The sequence below is a fragment of the Alligator mississippiensis genome, chromosome 7 (genome assembly GCF_030867095.1).
Source record: "Alligator mississippiensis isolate rAllMis1 chromosome 7, rAllMis1, whole genome shotgun sequence".
NCBI classification, from domain to species: Eukaryota; Metazoa; Chordata; order Crocodylia; family Alligatoridae; genus Alligator; species Alligator mississippiensis.
In genome coordinates, this window is record NC_081830.1 from 4,396,473 (window position 1) to 4,416,303 (window position 19,831).

General features: G+C 43.8%; 1 protein-coding gene across 1 annotated transcript; it reads right to left on the bottom strand.

Annotated features, from left to right (window-relative positions):
• Positions 1 to 5,037: 5,037 nt before the first annotated feature.
• LOC132251514 (olfactory receptor 6C74-like) lies at positions 5,038 to 5,976 on the bottom strand. Its single transcript, XM_059731344.1, has one exon. It carries the CDS (start codon positions 5,974 to 5,976, stop codon positions 5,038 to 5,040), a length of 939 nt encoding a protein of 312 aa, XP_059587327.1.
• Between the last annotated feature and the right edge of the window lie 13,855 nt (positions 5,977 to 19,831).

A 19,831-nucleotide genomic window follows, 5' to 3' on the forward strand; every position in this document is an offset into this window, starting at 1 on the left:
TGCTTCTGGCTTGCCTTCAGACAAAAAACACAACTGAAACCAGTCAGACAGCATAGCTGCATTGTGAAAACAAGATATAAGCAGATAGTGTTTGAATACTGAGTGTTATAATAATTGGACTCCACATCCTGGATGAAGTTTTGTATATGCAACTCCTATGGGTATGGTAAAACATACCACTGGAACCACAGGCATGGATGAGGACAGATAGATAACTGATATATCATTGGAGGGAGTTGCATTTTGTGCAGATGAAGGGAGCAAAAGCCAAAGGAAGAAATATGCCCTCAAACTTTGATGCTTCAGTTTTCCTATTTCTACAACTGAAGGGGTGATTTCAAACTGTAAACCAGCATATAGTGTTGGACATCACCTTTTTCTTCTATGCTCCACTTGTTCTATTACATTTCACCCTATTCCTAGGCAATTTATCTAACAGCCCTGAATAAATACATTGTCTGAATCACTTTCCTGGTTCTCACTGTCAATTGAGACAACTACACAAATACTTTCATTCTGTTTAAAAGTGAATCATAGATTCATAGATGTTAGGGTGGGAAGGGACCTCAATAGATCATCTAGTCCGACCCCCTGCATAGGCAGGAAAGAGTGCTGGGTCTAGATGACCCCAGCTAGATGCATATCCAACCTCCTCTTGAAGACCCCCAGGGTAGGGGAGAGCACCACCTCCCTTGGGAGCCCGTTCCACACCTTGGCCACTCGAACTGTGAAGAAGTTCTTCCTAATGTCCAGTCTAAATCTGCTCTCTGCTAGCTTGTGGCCATTATTTCTTGTAACCCCCGGGGGTGCTTTGGTGAATAAAACCTCACCAATTGCCTTCTGTGCCCCCGTGATGAACTTGCTAATCAAATGCAGTAGCTAATCAAAAAGCATGAGGGTGATAACAGTAAATTTCAACGTGAAATGGCTGTTGAACAAACACATTTGGAAACCTTTGTTTTCTTTCCTTGGAGAACAAGATGGATTTGGATCATGGAAAGGGAATAATTTGCCAGACAGAGTAAGAGACAGGAAGCAGAAAGAGGGAGGAATTTGTGCTCTCACAAATTTTATCTTCATTTTTTATGAGCCCCAGAACAGAACTGGGGAAGTTTGGATTGCAGCTGCCAGTTTGTTTCCACACCTATTTTTGCTCTCTTCTTCTGCACCCGATCTCCAAACCAAGCACAATGTAGTTGTTGCCTGCATCATTAGACTGTAAGAATGACCGTTCTCTTACCTCGAAATGCTTACACATTGGCAAGATTTTTTTTCCCTGCACACATTTTGCCCTATATATTGTTCTTCAGTGCACAAGACTTCTTGTGAACTGAATTGCGGCATATTTTGTACAGGTAGGATTTTTATATATGCAGAATTATGAGCTCATATCATTATGTCACTTAACATAAAGCAACTCCAAGTCAATAGGGATGTTACTATGGTTTCCAGCTCTAGTTTCAAATCACTGGTGATAATAACCAAGTATATAAGGTGGTACTTACAGATGTGGAGATGTGGTCAGTGGGGGACGCAAACATTTGTCAGGACAACCGTCCGTGTTGTGCATCAGAAACAAGGATGTGCTTCTAGTCGGGTCCTACACTCACATCTGGTCTCCTGTTTTTCTGTGGATGTTATCAAGCTCCAACCTTGTCTTTGCTTTGATTCCATACCACAAGCAAGTCCATTCAGCCTAACAGCAACCCATATTGGGAAAGAGCTACCATTAGGTTGGGTTTTCTGTCATTGTTGTGGGATTACTACTGGTTTAAAAGTGGAGACAGCTGACATGGTTTCTGCTCCAAAATCCCTGAAAAGAGCTTCCCCCTCCCTTTTATCCATTCATTCTTGCAGTCCAGCAGCACGTGTCTGTCTAAGCTGAAAGCAAAGCTCATCAATCTCTCAGTATCTGCAGACCTATGCTATTTTTCAATCTCAAATTTATTCTGAAATCTCGGCACTAATATGCAATGGAATTGGTGTATTTTCCCTGACGTCTGCTTCTCGTCACTTTTTCACTCTTCTTTTCTGCTTCCTCTCCATTTTCATTATCAACAAAATATATTTGCCTGTAGTTCATTACCAAGAATCAGAACTTGTTGCAGCACAGGTGATGTTGGTGTATTATTCTCAGTCCCAGAACACCGACTGGACTACTCATATCTAATCCCCAAATTTTTGTTATATTGTGCGGTTTGTAGGTCAGCAGCATTTTAGTCTCCCACTGCAGACTCAAGCCCTATGCCTAAGTCAGACCCTGTTAGGATGAAAACTGTAGCAATGCAGGTAAAACTAGACAGAATGTAGACCCTCTTCCACAGCAGCTACAGGACTCCGACGCTTTCATTTAGATGGGCGGATTGATGCTTCCATACAGGATGCAGAAAAATTATGTGGTTCCTCTCAGCAAACAACTCCTCCTTGCTTAGGGTCCTGTTTATAAGACTTGTGATATACAAGTGCCTCCCTCACATTGTCTCTGTCCCTGGAGAAAAACCAGGCAACACAGTGTTCAGAAGACTTTCTAAACAAAAAAATAAAACGACCCTTTTGACTTTTCCCCCAACAGGAAGACAGAACTAATTTTTTGGCCACTTGAGCTCAAAAATCTCTTGCCAAAACTTTCCACCTCAAGCAAGGCCAATTGGATAGTTCACTGGAACGCAACCCAGATGAGCTGAGATTTATTCCTGTCTCTCTCCTTGGACTGTTTGTTGCCCTGAGCCAGAAGAACTGTGTAAAAACTACAACTTCATTATGATTGCCACCATTTTTGGAGGAAAGGTGCATCAGTAGGGTTTGAGCATAGGGCATGGGGGTGCAGCCCCTGAATCAGCACTGCCTTATATACCACTGACTTCTGGAAGATGGCACTGAGAGAGTAAGAGGGCATGGGCAATTCTGCATGTGTCCTGTTCACCTGCCCCCGAGCATCCCCACTGTGTGAGACGGCACTAAGCCGGATGACCAACCAGTAGTCTGGTCCAGTGAATAACAGGTCCTATGTTCCACTCTTAAAATCTGAACCTAGTCCACTTTTGAAAAAAAGGTATCAGGACCATTTTTGAGTGTTAACTTTTATCATCCTTTTTATCATTTCTTTTCTTTTATTTTGTGTCATAACTTCTGTTTTTTCTCTGACAGCTTAACATCCTTCCATTTATTCTGTTTAAAAACCCAAAGTGAAACCAGACTTCAAACCTTTAGTTGTCCTTTTTTGCCTTCTGGTAATTAAAATATCTGGACCCCATACTTGGCTTAAGGGTCTCAACAGGGCAATTCTAAAAGTACCTGTAGTATATTTCTAATAAGGTAGAGCTCAGCACAATTACAAAGCATTCTGAAAGTGCAGTTCATGCAGATACAGCTTGGCATTAGCCGAAGGACAGCCCTATAACTGTAGGGATACTTAAGCATGCAGAATTATGATGGACATATGACTATACACTAATGTACACACATAGATAACAGTGGCATTAAGAGGCAGGAAATGAGAAAGTGATAGAGAACCGGAAACCCTTCCACCCTAAAGGAAGGGATAGAAACCCAAAGTTTCCCCTTTCCAGTGAGAGTGAACTAAACACCCTGTGGCCAAGTCAGGTTCAGTCTCTGCCTCCCTAGAGATGACCCAGTTCTACTCAAGTTCCCCTTGAAGGACACTTGCCAGACTGTAGTGTTTGCATCTTGGCCTATAAGCTTCAAAACCCTCCATATCCTGAATATTGCCCCAGCACTGTCTCCAGTTCTGGGCTCCTAGGAATACTCCTGGAAGGCCGGGTTCCTTTTCCTCATGGATTCCAATGGACCTAAGCCCACCCGTTCCTAGGCTTCTTGTTTTGGGGGCTCTCTGTATTACACTTTCCCTTTTTGAGGTTGCATGGGGGAGGATCACTGTACATACCTCCAAGGCACATACTCAGCCACATAACTGGATTTTGGGACTCTTATGCACTGCACAGGATTCTGTTTTAGCCTGTGATGAAACAGAGCCACTCTGTGCACCTCCCAGTGGGAAGTCAAATGGGGGAAGACAAGAAGAATCCACTCATGTTGTATCTTGGGATTCCTGAGCGTTTTGCATGAAAGACTCACTGCGCATGTCTACACGTTACCCTATATCATCCAAAAGGAAGGACTAAAGCATGGTGAAGTAACAGCATTGCTATAGGACAATGTGTAGATGCTCCCACTGAGTAAAAACCTTTGATATCAAGGGCAAGAACCCAAAGTTCCTTCTTGCTAATGTCTATAACCATTGCAATGGGCCCTGGAATCAGGGACCCTTTTCTTTATTCCCCACCCGGGCCCATGTTGCCATCCTCCCTGATGTAAAGGGCCATATAAAGTTAAAAAAAAAGAAGGGAAGCAGGGCCAAAGAAGAGAAGACGTAGGTCTGGACCGTGCAACAAAACGTAGAAGAATTATACTCCAAAATACTCAAATCAGAAAGGTATTCAAAATACCACTTTCCCTCCAATACTGGGAACGTTTACCAGTGACTGGCATAGTGAAGCCAAACCCAAACTGGCTTTCAAACTGCTAGCTCAGATGCTGGTAGTAGAGTACCAAGAGCAAAAAAAGGTTGGGTGTGATCATTTAACCCCTCTGAAAAGCTGAGAGAGAATGGAGGAAATGAAAGCAACCTATGCTTCATTATGTTATAGCCATATTACAGTGACTAAATGATGGATCATAAAAAACATGGGCTTGATATATTCTCCATCTCTTGATGCTCTTGCATGAATATTAGATGCATTTCTGGGAGAAGGCCTTTCACGAGGGAAAAATATTTTGGCACAATGCTGCAGTAACTGGGGCATACTAGATGGCCTATATTATACCAGAACTCAAAATGAACAGTTTCATGGTTTTCTCTCCATAATGTCTATGAATATATAAAACTGGATAGACAGATTCCAATTCTTCCCAATAAAGAAGATAACTCAAGTCCCATATTCATTGAATGTAACATTTTCCATGATGGCAGTGACAGTTCAGGTGGACTTCAATCCTGCAGTGTTGAATGCTCCTACCTTATGAAAGCTGCATTTTAGAAAACTTCCTATTCCAGGCATCTTTCAGGGCCTCTTTCACCTGCTTGTTCCTCAGTGAGTAGATGTAAGGATTAAAGACTTGGGTCACCACTGTATAAAAAAGTGAAATGTTTTTGTCAAACTTCTGGCCACCCCGCTGAGTTGGTCGAATGTACCTGAAGATGGAGGTGCCATACAAAATGACAACCACCATGAGGTGAGCGGAGCAGGTGGAGAAGGCTCTTTTCCTGCTGGTGGAAGAGGGCATGTGCAGAATGGTAGAAATGATACGACTATAGGAAACAAAGGTTACTGTTAAGGTACTGAGTAGGGTAATGACAGCTGTAATGATGCACATTAATTCCATATTTCTTGTGTCTGCACAGACAAGTTGGAGCAGTGGGGGAGCATCACAATAGAAATGATTTATAACATTGGGGCCACAAAATGGCAACTGGGCAAAAATAACACCTGGAGGAAACATCAGGACAAAACTCACTACCCAGCAGCCCAGCACCAGTAGGAGACAGGTTCTGCTGTTCATGATGGTGGCATATTGCAGGGGGTAGCAAATGGCCAAGTAGCGGTCAAAGGACATCATAGCCACATGGAAAAACACACAAGTGCCCAGAAAGAAAAAGAAAAAATTCTGAAGCAAACAGCTGGCAAAGGGAATTGCTTTCCAACCCTTCAGGAGACTGTAAAGGAACCTGGGCATGATGGTGGAGGAAAAGAAGATTTCCAAGAGGGCAAAGTTCCTGATGAAGAAGTACATGGCAGTGCAGAGGCGACGATCCACCAGGGTGATTGTGATGATGACAAGGTTGCCTGTTACAGTCAAGGAGAAGGTCATTAGGAGAAACAGGAAGAGGAAGACCTGCAAGCGGTGGTCATCGGTGAGTCCCAGAAGGATGAACTCTCTCACGGTGGTATGATTCATCGTTTAAGGCACACCTTGAGAAAGGATATTAAAAATACGCTCTTAGACATAAGAATTGTGCCATAAGGACAAAGCTTTTTGCACACTGGTGCATAACAATCCATAGAAAAATGGCTTTCAGAATGAGTTTGATTCCAGGACTTTTCAAATCTATTTGACATAACTTGTTACCATGACCTACCAAACAGCATCCCACATGAAGGGGAGAGACAGAATTCAAGAAGAGAGAATCAGAAAGACAGATTCCCAAGGAGTGAATCACTGACACCCAATCCTACCCAAGTAATTGCCCATCTGCCTCCATGCTGCTCTCTCACACCAGATGCCCCGGTGATGAAAACAATGGAATGGCTCTGGCTTCTCCCTAGCTCTTGGATGCACAGCAGACAGCAAAGTTGACACTTTTAAGGCATTCAAATAGAAAGCAGAGTAAATAAGCCCCTGTGATCCCCATGCTCGTGCGTCTTGTCTGGAAGTCATACCTGAAACAGACCTTTGTAGCTAGGTTGGCTACTTGTGTACTGTACTGACGTCTGTGATGGAGAAATGTACCTTAGATAACTGTCATTTGAGAGAGAGGTTTTCAGATTTATTTTAAACTCTTGGTACACTTGGGTGGATGTCTGGTATGTCAATGTTGATGAGTTTCAGGTTTGGATGGTTTCCCTTGCATGATTCCTGGCTTCTTCCATTTTCCCCTCAGCACTGACTGCCTTCAATGCAGTAAGTGAGGACATATATTGGCTGGCTCACTTCAGTGTCTGAGGGGCAGTGAAATAAGAGTGACCCAGAGGAAGTGAAAATGAAGAAAGAGACTCCTATTAGACCCAGACAACTTGATTCAGTGCCACAAAGCAATAGTACTACTTACAAATGTAACGTTGTATAGGGACCAAGACACAGATGTGTCTTAAATGTCCTATCTGCAAACAGGATGTAGAACAGCTTCAGTTCTTTCCATGCATCTCTGCAAACCCTTCCCTCCTCAGAAAAATCTGCTTCTCACCATATTTCTCCCAGATATTAATTCCACAGGACAGGACGGTCCCCTGATCCTCATTACTAGCCATCCTGAGCCTGACCTCGGTAATCTGCTATGTAGGGTAGGAACAAGCAATCATGGGGTTCCTCCCGGTCCGCTTTGGATGCTGGATTCTTTTTTTTCTTAACTGTTTCTTTCAAGGTTTCCTATAGGAATGGGTTTCTCTCTCTCAGGTGAGAAATTCTTACTCATGTCATGCCCTTAAAAAAAAAAAATCTGGAAAGGTGCCCCAGTGCCCTACTTACAGCATAGGAAAGTAGAGCTGGAAAGGATTTCACAAGATCATCTAGTCCATCTGCCTGCTCACTGCTTCTTCAGACTGCTTATCGCAGTTCTGAAAATCTTCTCATTCCCATCTTAGCCTTCCCTTCCTTATGCATCTCAATCACGGTCTTTTTTCCTTCTGTTTTTGTCTCATTTTACACACAGAAATAGAGAGAGGAGCAGCTATCGGATCTGCCTGAGACACTGATTTCCAGCCTTTAAAATGAAGCGCTAATTGGAGCCGTAAGAGAAGAAATGATCTACAACATGAACAAGTCTCTCCTCGAGACTCTTCCAAGCATAATCACTTCAAACTGACATCCTAGAAACAATGCCCCCATCTTCAGCATCTCACTGGTGAGGGCAAGCCTGAAATACAGTGAAAACACAAAATTAAGAAATAAAACGAGCATTGAATATAGCAGAACAGAGGGACATCCCTATGGCCAAATCATCCATCCTTTTTTTTTTACTTCTCATTTATAAAAGTTCTGGTGCATGGGATTCTTGTGTCTCTGCCATGCTCAGACCCCTGAGACTAATTAGTTAATTATCCCTCTGGAAGATGATCTAAGTAAACACTTCTGTTCTTTTTTCCCTCAGAAAGTTTGGGACAAGATAGCACCAAGTTCAGTTTCTTTTCTCATCATGGACAAAAAGATGAGTTTGGTCACCATTTCCCCTTTCCTTTCTTTCCATGGCAGGACTTGGAAAAGCAGCAAGAAACCTGGCTGCAATCAAGTGCCTTGGGAAGAGAGGTGGCTTTGGGGTCAAATCCTGGAGGAGGGCTCAAGAAATGAGGGTTAAACTCCAGGTATTTTTCATGGCCATAGCCATGGGATTCATAACTGATTATGTAAAGGGGTTTAGGCATCATTCTGCTCAGCATTGAAAGGAATATAGTGATGGAAATCCAAGGGCCAGAACCAGATTGGTAAAACCGTTTTCTTACTTCAGAGAAGTGAGCTACAATACCTCCATTACCTCAATGATGAACCTCATTAGATACCTAAATATTAGCTTGGAAACATCCTTAGGTACCTGAGCATGGATTCCTAGGCACACATAGAGACTTTGTACTTTAAGAAGGTAGGCATGAAAATCACGTCACTTCCCTTCAAATCTAAATCATGAGCAAGAGTAGTGGTGTTCAACTTGCAGCCCATGGGTTGCACCTGGCCTGCAAAGCCCATCACTAGCGTGAGCTCACTAGCATGTCAGGATTACTCTTGCCATAGATTTACATACACAGCTAGCTCTTGGAGCTCACTGGCCTTTCAGAATGGGCACCAGAGCCCCAGGGATGAGTGCCATAGGGGTGAAGAAGTGGTGTCGGCATTCACCCCCTGGCTTCAAACCTGCATGGATGTGGTGGCTCCAGCCAGAACCCATCTCAACAGCTGATAAGCTCAGAGAGTGACCTGATCTCACAGGGCTCTGTCATTCCTTTTCTATGTGACACTCAATCCGTTTCTGATTTTAAGTTTTGGCTCTCTGGTGTTAAAAAAAATGTCACTTTCACTCAAAATGTAAGGAACATACCACAAATGCTTATGATAATGTGAACTGAGGGAACTGGGCTTATTTAGTTTAGAGAAGATGAGACTGGGAGGGGACTTAACAGCCTTCAAATACCAGAAGCAGCGTTTGAAAGAGGATGGAGATGGATTATTCTCAGTGGCAGCAAATGACAGAACAAGGAACAACGGTCTCAAGTTGCAACAAGGAAATTTTAGGTTAGATATTAGGAAGAATTTTCTCACTAGGAGGGTAGTAAAACACTGGAACAGGATACCCAGAGAGGTAGTGGAAGCCCCATCCTTGGAGGTATCTAGTTGGGGATGGTCCTGCTTTGATCACAGGGTCGGTCTGGAGGATTTAATGACTCTATGAACATAAGCAGTGCCATACTGGGCTGGATCAGTCATGCATGTTTTAGAGGGCAAACACATGAACAGGGTAAATCTAGAGAGATCTATCCACGGTCGTTATCTTTCTGACATGCACCATCTCTCCTTCAGTGATGCCAGGTGAGACAGTCACTAATGTTGTATTTGAACAGAACAGAAAGCATTTTAATGGTGGAGTATCCTGTTTCTCCAGAATGACCTCCCTTTGGAAGGACACAATGCCAGATGTTCTAAACTAGCCATTGTCTAGTCCTTACTGAAAAATAATCTCTGGATGCTGATTCCCTGTCTCCAGCTGCCCCTTTGTGAGGCAAGTCATTGAACAGGTGATCTTCTGACTGCCCATCACAGAGCAAACTTGTACATCTTCCTTTTTATTTGGCCAGGCTTTTAGCACCTGGGTTTAAATTCTGGGGTATTGTTTGGGGAACTGTTTTATCAATTACTCTTGAATTTTATATTTTATCTTTTGGTGACTTACGTTGTAGGCCTGTGCAAATAGGGAAGTATTCAATTTGGATTCAGATTTGACTGATTTGGAGGCCAGCAATTTGATTTGGAGATTCAGATCGCTGTTCTGAATTGATTTGGCCGAATCAGCTTTGGAAGATTCGGCACTGATTCGGAGATTTGGCTATAGAGTGTATTGGGGAATCACTGAAATACTTATACATTGTCATTTTTTGGCTGATTCAGATTAAACTTGCAGGGATAGTAGCCCCTTTTCAGGGAATGAAGGCTGCCAGCTTTCAAGGAGATAGGTGCAGGGACTTCTGGGAAACTGCACCCAAGGCTGCTGAGAAACAAAACTCGTGACATGGGTGGGTGACACTGTGTGTGTGTTAAGGCGTGCCCTCACTGGCACTGGGGAATCTACATGACATGGTAGTGTGCCCCAATGAGGTCTCCTCCTCCCCCAAACCAAATCGAGGCAGAGTGAGAAAAAGTATTCAGGGCTGCACCTCCCCAGCAGGTAAATTCCACCTGGCTGCGGCCCCACTCAACTTGCCCCTGCCCCAGCCTCTCTGGCACTGTCCCTCACTGCGGGGGCCTTAATTTAGCCCCTACTCTTTCCCTCCCCCACAGACTGATCTTCTGAGATGGGTCAAGCATGTGCATGCACGTGGGCACTCAGCCCCCCCACCCCAGCCTTGGATTGGCTCCAAGAGGCTCTGAGATCTACTGCGAGAGGCTCCAAGATCTACCAGTGGATTGAGATCCACTGGTTGCTGACCACTGGGGTAGGGACAGTTGCAGTCAGCAGCTGGAATGGGAAGCAGAGGGGAACCAAGCAAACAGAGCCCTCAACAGCTGGCTAGGCAGCTGGGTGGGACTCTTGAGGGATGTCTGGGCGAGGGAAAGCCAGATAGCAGACCAGGAAATGCCCTTACACCTCATGGTGGTAGGCATTCAGCCTTGATGTACTGCCCAGCAGGAGACAGCCACTTCCCCTGGCTCAGACCCTGCAGCTGGACTAGGGGCATGTACACTGGCATCCTGTGCCATTTCGAGGTGCTGAGTGACTGGGTCTGCGTACTGCAGGACTGGCAAGGGGCATATTCCAGGTGCTACCTCTTTGGCCTGCTGCAGGGCAGAAAAGTGTCCTACCCCACCCTGTTCACTCTCTTGGTGCCCCTCCATGACTTTATGAGCAGGCATCACATGTACCATTATACATATGATAGTAGTCAACGACAGCTGTCGTGAGTTCACCAATGTTGGGTCCTGCCTCCAGACATAATGCCTCCTTGTGACCCCACTCATCCCTCCTCTGCTCATACCTCTATTATGAGCTCTCACCCCGAGAGCTGCTAGGTAAAGGAGATCCATCTGTCCTATCCTATGCCCACCTGCCACCCTGTTGTCAGTTCCCAACCATCAGGGCATTTGTTAGGCTTGCAGCAACCATCAGTCTGGGGCTCTGGACAGTGAGTGAGGGATCTGCCCTCATAGCCACCTCTGTTTTGCATTTGCACAGGGGAACAAGGCTACCTCCTGTAACCAACACTTCTCACACCCTTGCGCATTCAGAAAGTGTGTGATCACCCATTTCAAGAAACACAGACATATAAATGAATTAATTTTATTTGTGGAGCAGTAGGCAATTTCTGCACCTGCTTTATCTCCTGCAAGCTAGCTAGCCAATAGATCTGTGTGAAGTGGCTAGTATTCGCTTCAGATTCAGCCAATTCAGGGGACTGCGATTCGATTTAGTGATTCAAATCACTGTCCTGAATTGATTCGGCTGAATCTGTTTCGGAGATTTGGCTGCTGCCAAATCAGCTGAATCTCCAAATCACACAGGCCACACCCCTGTCTACTCTTCCACCCCTCCCCCGGCCCCAGCTCCTGGCTATTTGAAAAAAAAAAAGTCCCCGCTCACCGACTGCTGCATGGTGTGGGGGGGTGATCCCCGCTGCCCCCCACTTCTCCCTGCTGAATGGGGGGCTCTGTTATGCATCGTCTCCTCCATCCCCTACTTACCAGCATGGAGTCTGAGTCCAGCTCCCTGCTGCAGCGAGTAGGGACTGCCCAAATCACCAAAACTCTCTGAATCTTTTCTGAATCAATTTGGAGAGCTTTGAATCACTTTGGACCTTTTCATTGTTCTCCTGATTTGATTCAGATTCAGAGATTCGGCTGCCGAATTGGGCCGAATCTTCTCCAACTTGAATCAGCACCTGAAGCTTCGCACAGCCCTTCTAAACAGCTGCTTCCTAAATGAGGGATCTTCTCCCAATTCCCATCTCCCTCAGTCTCCTGTCAGGGATTAACTCTAAGTCAGAACTTTAGTCACTAGAAAAGTTGATGCCAAAATGAAGTACAACCATGTGCAGAGATGTATTGTGGAGCTGGTGGTTGATCTCATCTAATTGTGAGGCCTGCATGCATCTGGTCCCACAACCTTGAAAATTACAATCCCCAGATGGCAAGCAGGACTTTCCTGTATGTTGTATTCCTCCCAGCAGAGAGTTTCTCTAGATGAGGATGAGAAGGCAACCACGAAGGAGGATAGAGAGCACTTTTGTGTCTGAACTCAAGTCTGTAGAAGTTGGACATGGAGACAGAAGAGGCTGTCACTGAGCAACCCAGTGAGAGAGCCAGGTCTGAAACCCAGATCATTCAGGCAAATTAATGAACAATCCCATTCACCTTACTCAGAAAAAAATTTGGCAAATGTTTTCTGAAATCATAAGGGGAGTAAAAAGTTTTTAAAAGTCTTGCCTGTTTCCCAAGCATTCAGTGGCTTTAATTTACTTTATTGCAAAAATTTCCAGGAAATCTTGGTTGCTAATCAGTCTCTGGAGTCATAGGAAACGAGGGAGAAAGAACTTCCATATCACAACACTTATAAAGAAGTACCTGAAAAAAGAGGAGGGATATTTGTTTGGGGCAAAGCCATCTAAGTGGTTTTGTTCTGTAGAGAGGCACTGATCCACATACTTAATGAGAACATTTTCATTTGGTAACATCTGGGAGAAGGGGCATGTGTGGAGATTGTCTATTGCTTGTTTAGTGTTCCCTGTATTTCTTCTTTCCACCAACACATGCTGTGACTGAGGCTTAAGGGGTGATGCTTCAAGTGTTTATGACCTGAAGAAATTGCCATTTCTCATAATTACTGCAAGGGTTTTGTTTTGTAGTAAGAGTTACACTAGTGCAGGGAAGCTCGGGGTCCTATCATAATCCACCAACAGTCTCCCTCCTCCCCAAATGTCTGAGTTTTATATTCATTCAGATTTTTCTGATCCTGTTCAGGTGAGAGTCAGACTGAGGAGCAGAAGATAACAGTGAGGAAGTTACGGGATGTGGAGGGAAGGACACCTCAGGTACTGTTCCTACTAGTATATGTAGTACACGCTAGCTGTGAGATGCCTGGATACATGTGATGTAGGAATACTTCTACAAGAAATGTATCTGCTGAATATTGATGTCAGCTGAGAAGAAATCACACTGTTGCTGTTGTTCTACAAATCCTCATTATGGATAGCGGGGAAATAGGTGGTGGGTTTTTTTTATTTTGGGGTAGTTGTGTGTCAAGTTATTTAAAGATTGCTGCAAGAAATGTTAAAATCCAAATTAATGGCAGATATGACTTTATATGGGTTTCCCTGGGGATTAAGCTAGTTGTGGCACAGAGTAAGAAGTGGTGATTAAAAACTTGGATATTTAGAGCATGGAAAGTAAGGCAGAAGCTTATTTCTAGAGCTGTTCAGAAATGAGGATATATTTTGTGACATCATTCTACTTCTCTTTCTTTTTCCTGTACGTCTCTGTGTTTCTCCGTTTAGTTATCCAAGCTGCTTGATGTGCTTTATTTCAGTTGTCCTAGAAAGGTTTTAAGGACTTGAAAGTGTGTTAGTTACTTATCTCCCTTCGAAGAAGTTCACTCATCATCCTCATACTCTGTAAGCACTCTATATTATATTCTGCTGTTGTTTCTGTTGTATAATGTTTTTCAGTTGATTTTTTCCTTTTTAAGATGAGCCATAAATGTAACTGTATTAAAATGAATACCACCCATTCACTTGTTTGGGACATTAAGTCATGAGAATAATTGAGGAATTTGCATAGATGCCTTGATCGCCTTGAATTATTTTGGTGGAAGGAGACAAACAATAGGCCAAATCCCATTTGAATTTGAGCCACATAAGTGGCACTTCTATAAGCTGTCTAAATATAAATGTTGGTGTATCTGCCTCTTTGGGATCTCACTTCCACGTCTGGCAGAAATGGACTGTCATTGGCCTGGAGTGCTGGTGTAACCATGATGGTCTGTGATGGACATATATGAGAGACAAGGTTTTTTTGTGACAATTTTTATCATTTTCTTTACAATTCCCTGTAAAGGAGGGGTTCCAGGTTGTGCTCCTTGCCCCTGCCACCAGATTTGGGTGGAAACTCAACTGTTATTAAGGCTCCAATGAATGTTAAATGCTGCATATAGAAAAGCCAATGGACAGAGCTTAGAGTACAGGACTTGATCCGTTCTGAAGCAGTGCTCATCACAACTGAGCTACAGCCCTGTTGGCTTGATCTTTACCTCCTTAATTATCATTACTGTCAGATGACCTGATTAGGAATGTGGTGAAGTTTTACAGGAAACATTGTTTCTATTAAAAAAAATCGATTAAGGCAGAGAATAAAATACTTATTAATGTTGTCTTGGAAGTCTACAGTTTGAAAATTTCCAGTCCATTTATAGAGGCAGTACAAATGAAGCATTTTTTCAATGTTTTATGCTTAATACAGCTTTCTGTCTCTCTGCAGTATAACTAAGCATCCACACATGCTTCTCTCAGTAGCAATTATCTGTGCCCTTTTTTGCCTACCTTTATCTTTATTGTGGTCCATGGGCTTAGTTGCAGTTGCCCTGAAGTGATTTTCTTTTAAAAATACGTTGGCCAAAGGTTTATGGTGCAAAGATTACATGTAGGACATCCAAGCCTGCTTATTCTCGCAACCTGTCTCCAGACACTTGATTCTTATTTATAGATCTGGGTTTCGTGACCGATCTACAAACACAAGCCTCATGACTGCTTCTAGTTTTTCAGATAGATTTGCATTGATTTCTTTAAGGTGAGCTGGAATTGATGAACCGTACTGCGGTCGAGGAGTTCATTTTGTTAGGACTGACCAGCGACCGGAATTTAGAGATGATCCTGTTCACCGTTCTCCTCATCGTCTTCCTCCTCATCCTGCTGGGAAACCTCGTTGTCATCAGCATCACCTTGGTGGACCACCGCCTCCAAGCCCCCATGTACTTTTTTCTGCGCAATTTCTCCCTTGTGGAGATTTCCTTCACCTGCACATTCATGCCCAGGGCCCTTTACAGCCTCCTAACAGGGAGCAAAGGCATATCCCTCCCTGGTTGTTTCTTGCAATTGTTGCTATTCTTCTATTTGGGCACCTGTGTTTTTTTCCACGTGGCAATGATGTCCTTTGACCGCTACGTGGCCATCTGCCGCCCCCTGCATTACTCTTCTCTCATGAACAGCAGGTGTTGTGTCCAGCTGGTGCTGGGCTGTTGGGTGGCAGGGTTCCTCTTGATTTTCCCCCCCACCATTAAGATTGTCCAGTTGCCCTTTTGTGGCCCAAATGTCATAAACCACTTCTACTGTGACACCGCCCCCTTGCTGGAGCTCTCGTGTGCGGACACGTCCTTCATTGAAGTCATGATGTTAGTTGCAGTTGTAATCATCTTAATGGGGACTTTCACAGCAACCATTTTCTCCTATATTTGCATCATTTCAACCATTTTGGGCATCCCCTCTTCTGCAGGCAGGAAGCAAGCCTTTTCTACCTGCTCCTCTCACCTCCTGGTAGTTATAATACTGTACTGCAGCTCCATCTTCAGGTACATCAGGCCAACTCAGAGAGGGGGCCAGGATTTGGACAAAAAGGTTTCCTTTCTCTACTGTGTGGTGACCCAGCTCTTCAACCCCTACATCTACACGCTCCGGAACAAGCAAGTCAAACAAGCCCTAAGAGATCACTGGGGCCGCATCTTCTCAGAAATTGGGGTTGTTGAGGAAACCAGAAAGGCACGTAATGAACACAGCTCTTCACTGACATCACACCGGGCACTACATGCAGTGCACCCCATGGGGCAGAAGTGACACAAAGACTTGATTTTGCCTGACTACATTTTCATTTCTGTATCCAGAGCTTACAAGGCATGAAGCAAACACCAGGCTTTTGATCCCACGATGCAGGCCTTGCAGAACCACATGCAGTAACGTCTTTCTGAGCCCAGTAGCACATTTCTGATTTAAAAATAAATGCCAGTCTCTATTTGTTTCAGGTGAAGGATTCGCAAGATTATTTGGAATACCCCCGTCACCCCCGCCGGATGGCTATGCTTCTTATATTGTAGAAATGTTTTTTCTTTCATATTTCTAGCATTCCCTTTTCCTAATTCACCATACTATTTGTCAGATAGCCACCCTTCTGGTCTCCCTATTCAGGCTGTTAAGTGTGTCCTCAAGTTGCCACTCTTTCTCTTAGCGATAGGGGTAATTGTAATGTATTATTTTTCTATCATCATGATGCCACAAGTAGCAATAGAGGCAGTCATAGTTAAAATATTAGTACGGCAGTATATTTTTCCTGTAGCACGTGTATATATCATCTGAGATTAAGAACCATTGGTTCAAAATCCTGCTAGAAGGCATTTGAACCTCATCATGAGTGAATTTATCATGTATAATTAGAACCACGGCTATTTTTAAGATGGTTTTTCTCCTGTTAGATCTCTCTTCTTTACGCTTTATCACAGAAGCTATTGGGTCAACTGCACTGTCAAAAGTTAATCATCATTAAATAAACTAGCACACACATTTCTATTGGAAGAATGGCTGTGATTTAATTGTCTGGTATGAGTGAGAGGGAACACCAGTGAACCACATATCTTGAAAGAGCATGTCTGCAGTCTTTGCCTGTCCTGCTTTTGCATTGCTATAGACCGCCTGATAAGGCAATAAAACCTCTTAACAGCTAGCCTGTAACTACAGAAATACAAAAGTAACAAGGAAATGTTTTTCAATAGCACACATGGAAGACCGAAGGAGTCAACTTCCAGGGTCCAAAGGTCCCCTACACCTTTCCTTCCCAAGTGTTTTAATAATGTCTTTTTTTCTTGTACTGCATCAATTGAATGCTAGGTGAGGCTGTGCTTCACTTTCCAACAAAATGGGAGTCTCTCAGGTCAGACAGGTGTCCTGTAACCTTTAATTTGGACATCTCAGACTGATGCAAAGTGGTAATGTTCTTGTCCTTAGTATACGGTAAATCTCTTCCCAACCATTTCCACTACTCAATGTCTAGTACACACAAATCAAAGAGATTGCCCTTTAGAAAGTTTACTATCTGTCCAGTGATTCTCTAACAGGGTCCCAGAGGACCATGGGGTGCTTTAAGAAACTTTCAGGGGTGTTGTAGGGTGCTACATAGCATTAGCACTGTTAGGTGTGCAAATATGACTCACAAGGTAAACCCGGAAATTCAAAGTGTTAAAAACATGCTGACCTGTCACAGCCTTTCTGAGTTCTCTGACCCAGAAGAATTGGTCTATTCATTTTCTTTCATCAAAAAAGGAGTAAAAACTAATAACTAACATTTTCTGAGGGTTGCCTTTAGCCTAAGAAATTGATACCCGCTGACCCAATCATTAGTGAGGTCAAATGCCAAAAAAAATGGTTGGTTTTGACTATACAAGGGAACATTATAAAATTACAGTGGCACTGAATGAGAAAGCTTGGCCTTACTGTAGTTTTTGCTGCCAACAATATCTCTTCAAGTCACTTTAGCATTCAGAACTACTTCTTTGAACTCCTTCGATGGATTCCCTTATAACTCATTTAATCTAGGTTAAATTTGTCTTCATTTTCTTCAGGTTTCATGTGCCAACCAGATATTAACTCCCACTCACACCTGGTCCACAACATGGTCCGAGATCTCAGCTAGCATTGTTTGGGAAAAGCATGGGTGACTGGTGCCTCCCAAGACTGGGGGGGCACCCGCAGGTGCCGCCATCGGTGTTGGTGGTGGGGCCGGAGCTGGCGAGCTCCCGCAGGTGCCACCATCGGCGTCAACGATGGGGGCAGAGCTGACAAGCTGCCCCAGGTGCTGCCAGCGATAGCAGCAGTGGCGGCCCTGTCAGGGTGGACACGTGCCCCCCCATGCATTGCCTGTGAGGAAGAGTGCCCCAAATAGTCACAAGATCACCCCAGAGTACTTCTCCAAATTCTCCCAGCTCTCTCCCCTTATTCTTTACAGAAGACCATGCTCATTGTGCTGACCCCAATTATCTCAGATTATTCTTGCCTTTTCTCCTACATAGTCTCCTTATTGTTTTCTACCCTTTAATTACATTGCAAATCTTCTGGGACAAGCCACTAGGTTTAGCCACCAATGCTTTACTCAACCCTGACAGCGGAGGGAAAAGTCCCTCCACCATGTAGAAGGGTTTTATAGGCATCCATTTAGGCCACAGGCCTCCTATTGGTCCACCCAGGTCACCTGGTCCTCTATTGGGACACTTCGCCCACCCCGTAGGAAGATCAAGGCTGAGCTGGGGCTGTTTTTCAGTCAAGTCTCCAGTGGCAGCATGGTGACAATGCATTTACTTGCAGCTTTTAGAGATCTGGGTTCAAGACCTGAGATCTCTAGAAATTGGGTCCTAGATGTGATTATTCCCAGAGCTGATGTGTTTCTTTTTAATTTCCTCTCTGTGGTGTAGCACTGTGAAAGGAAAGAGGGGTGCTCCTGTTATGAGGAGAGCAGAATATTGATTGAGCCTCACCTGTTGACTTTTCTGGTCTTGGTGACATTTCAGCTTCCTAAAAAAGAAAGGGCCCACAGAAATTCAATGGCTATAGGGCACTTCAGCTTTTGGAAACCCCATCAACATGACATGTTTTCAGATCTAGATTGCTTGTAACCAACACCTGGACACATTTCCCATGCTTATTTTCCTCTGTTGGATAAGGGAATGTTTGCTTAAATATTCCTATATTTATTTTCACAGAGCCCTTGTTATGTATATGCTGAAGTGAATGATTTGGAACTTTATTCTACAGGATGTATTCATAGATTCAGAGACATCAGGGCTGGAAGGGACCTCCTCCAAGTCGAATCAGCACCTGAAGCTTTGCACAGCCCTACTAACCAGCTGCTTCCAAACTGAGGGATCTTCTCCCAATTCCCATCTCCCTCAGTCTCCTGTCAGGGATTAACTCTAAGTCAGAACTTTAGTCACTAGAAAAGTTGATGCCAAAATGAAGTACAACCATGTGCAGAGATGAATTGTGGAGCTGGTGGTTGATCTCTTCTAATTGTGAGGCCTGCATGCATCTGGTGCCACAACCCTGAAAATTACAACCCCAAGAAGGCAAGCAGGACTTTCCTGTATGTTGTATTCCTCCCAGCAGAGAGTTTCTCTAGATGAGGATGAGAAGGCAACCACGAAGGAGGATAGAGAGCACTTTTGTGACTGAACTCAAGTCTGTAGAAGTTGGACATGGAGACAGAAGAGGCTGTCACTGAGCAAGTCATTTTAACACATTTTGAATTTCTGGGTTTATCTTGAGAGTCATATTTGCACACCTAACAGTGTTAATGCCTATGTAGCACCCCACAACACCCCTGAAAGTTTCTTAAAGTACCCCATGGTCCTCTGGGACCCTATTAGAGAATCACTGTATAGACAGTAAACTTTCTAAAGGGCAATCTCTTTGATTTCTGTGTACTAGACATTGAGTAGTGGAAATGGTTGGGAAGAGATTTACCATATACTAAGGACAAGAACATAACCACTTTGTATCAGTCTGAGATGTCCAAATTAAAGGTTACAGGACACCTGTCTGACCTGAGAGAATCCCATTTTATTGGAAAGTGAAGCACAGCCTCAGCTAGCATTCAATTGATGCAGTACAAGAAAAAAAGACATACTTAAAACACTTGGGAAGGAAAGGTGTAGGGGACCTTTGGACCCTGGAAGTTGACTCCTTCGGTCTTCCATGTGTGCTAAGGAAACGTTTTTCAATATTACTTTTGTATTTCTGTAGTTACAGGCTAGCTGTTACTTCTGAGAGGGTTTTTTTTTTTTTGCCTTATCAGGGGGTCTATATCAATGTAA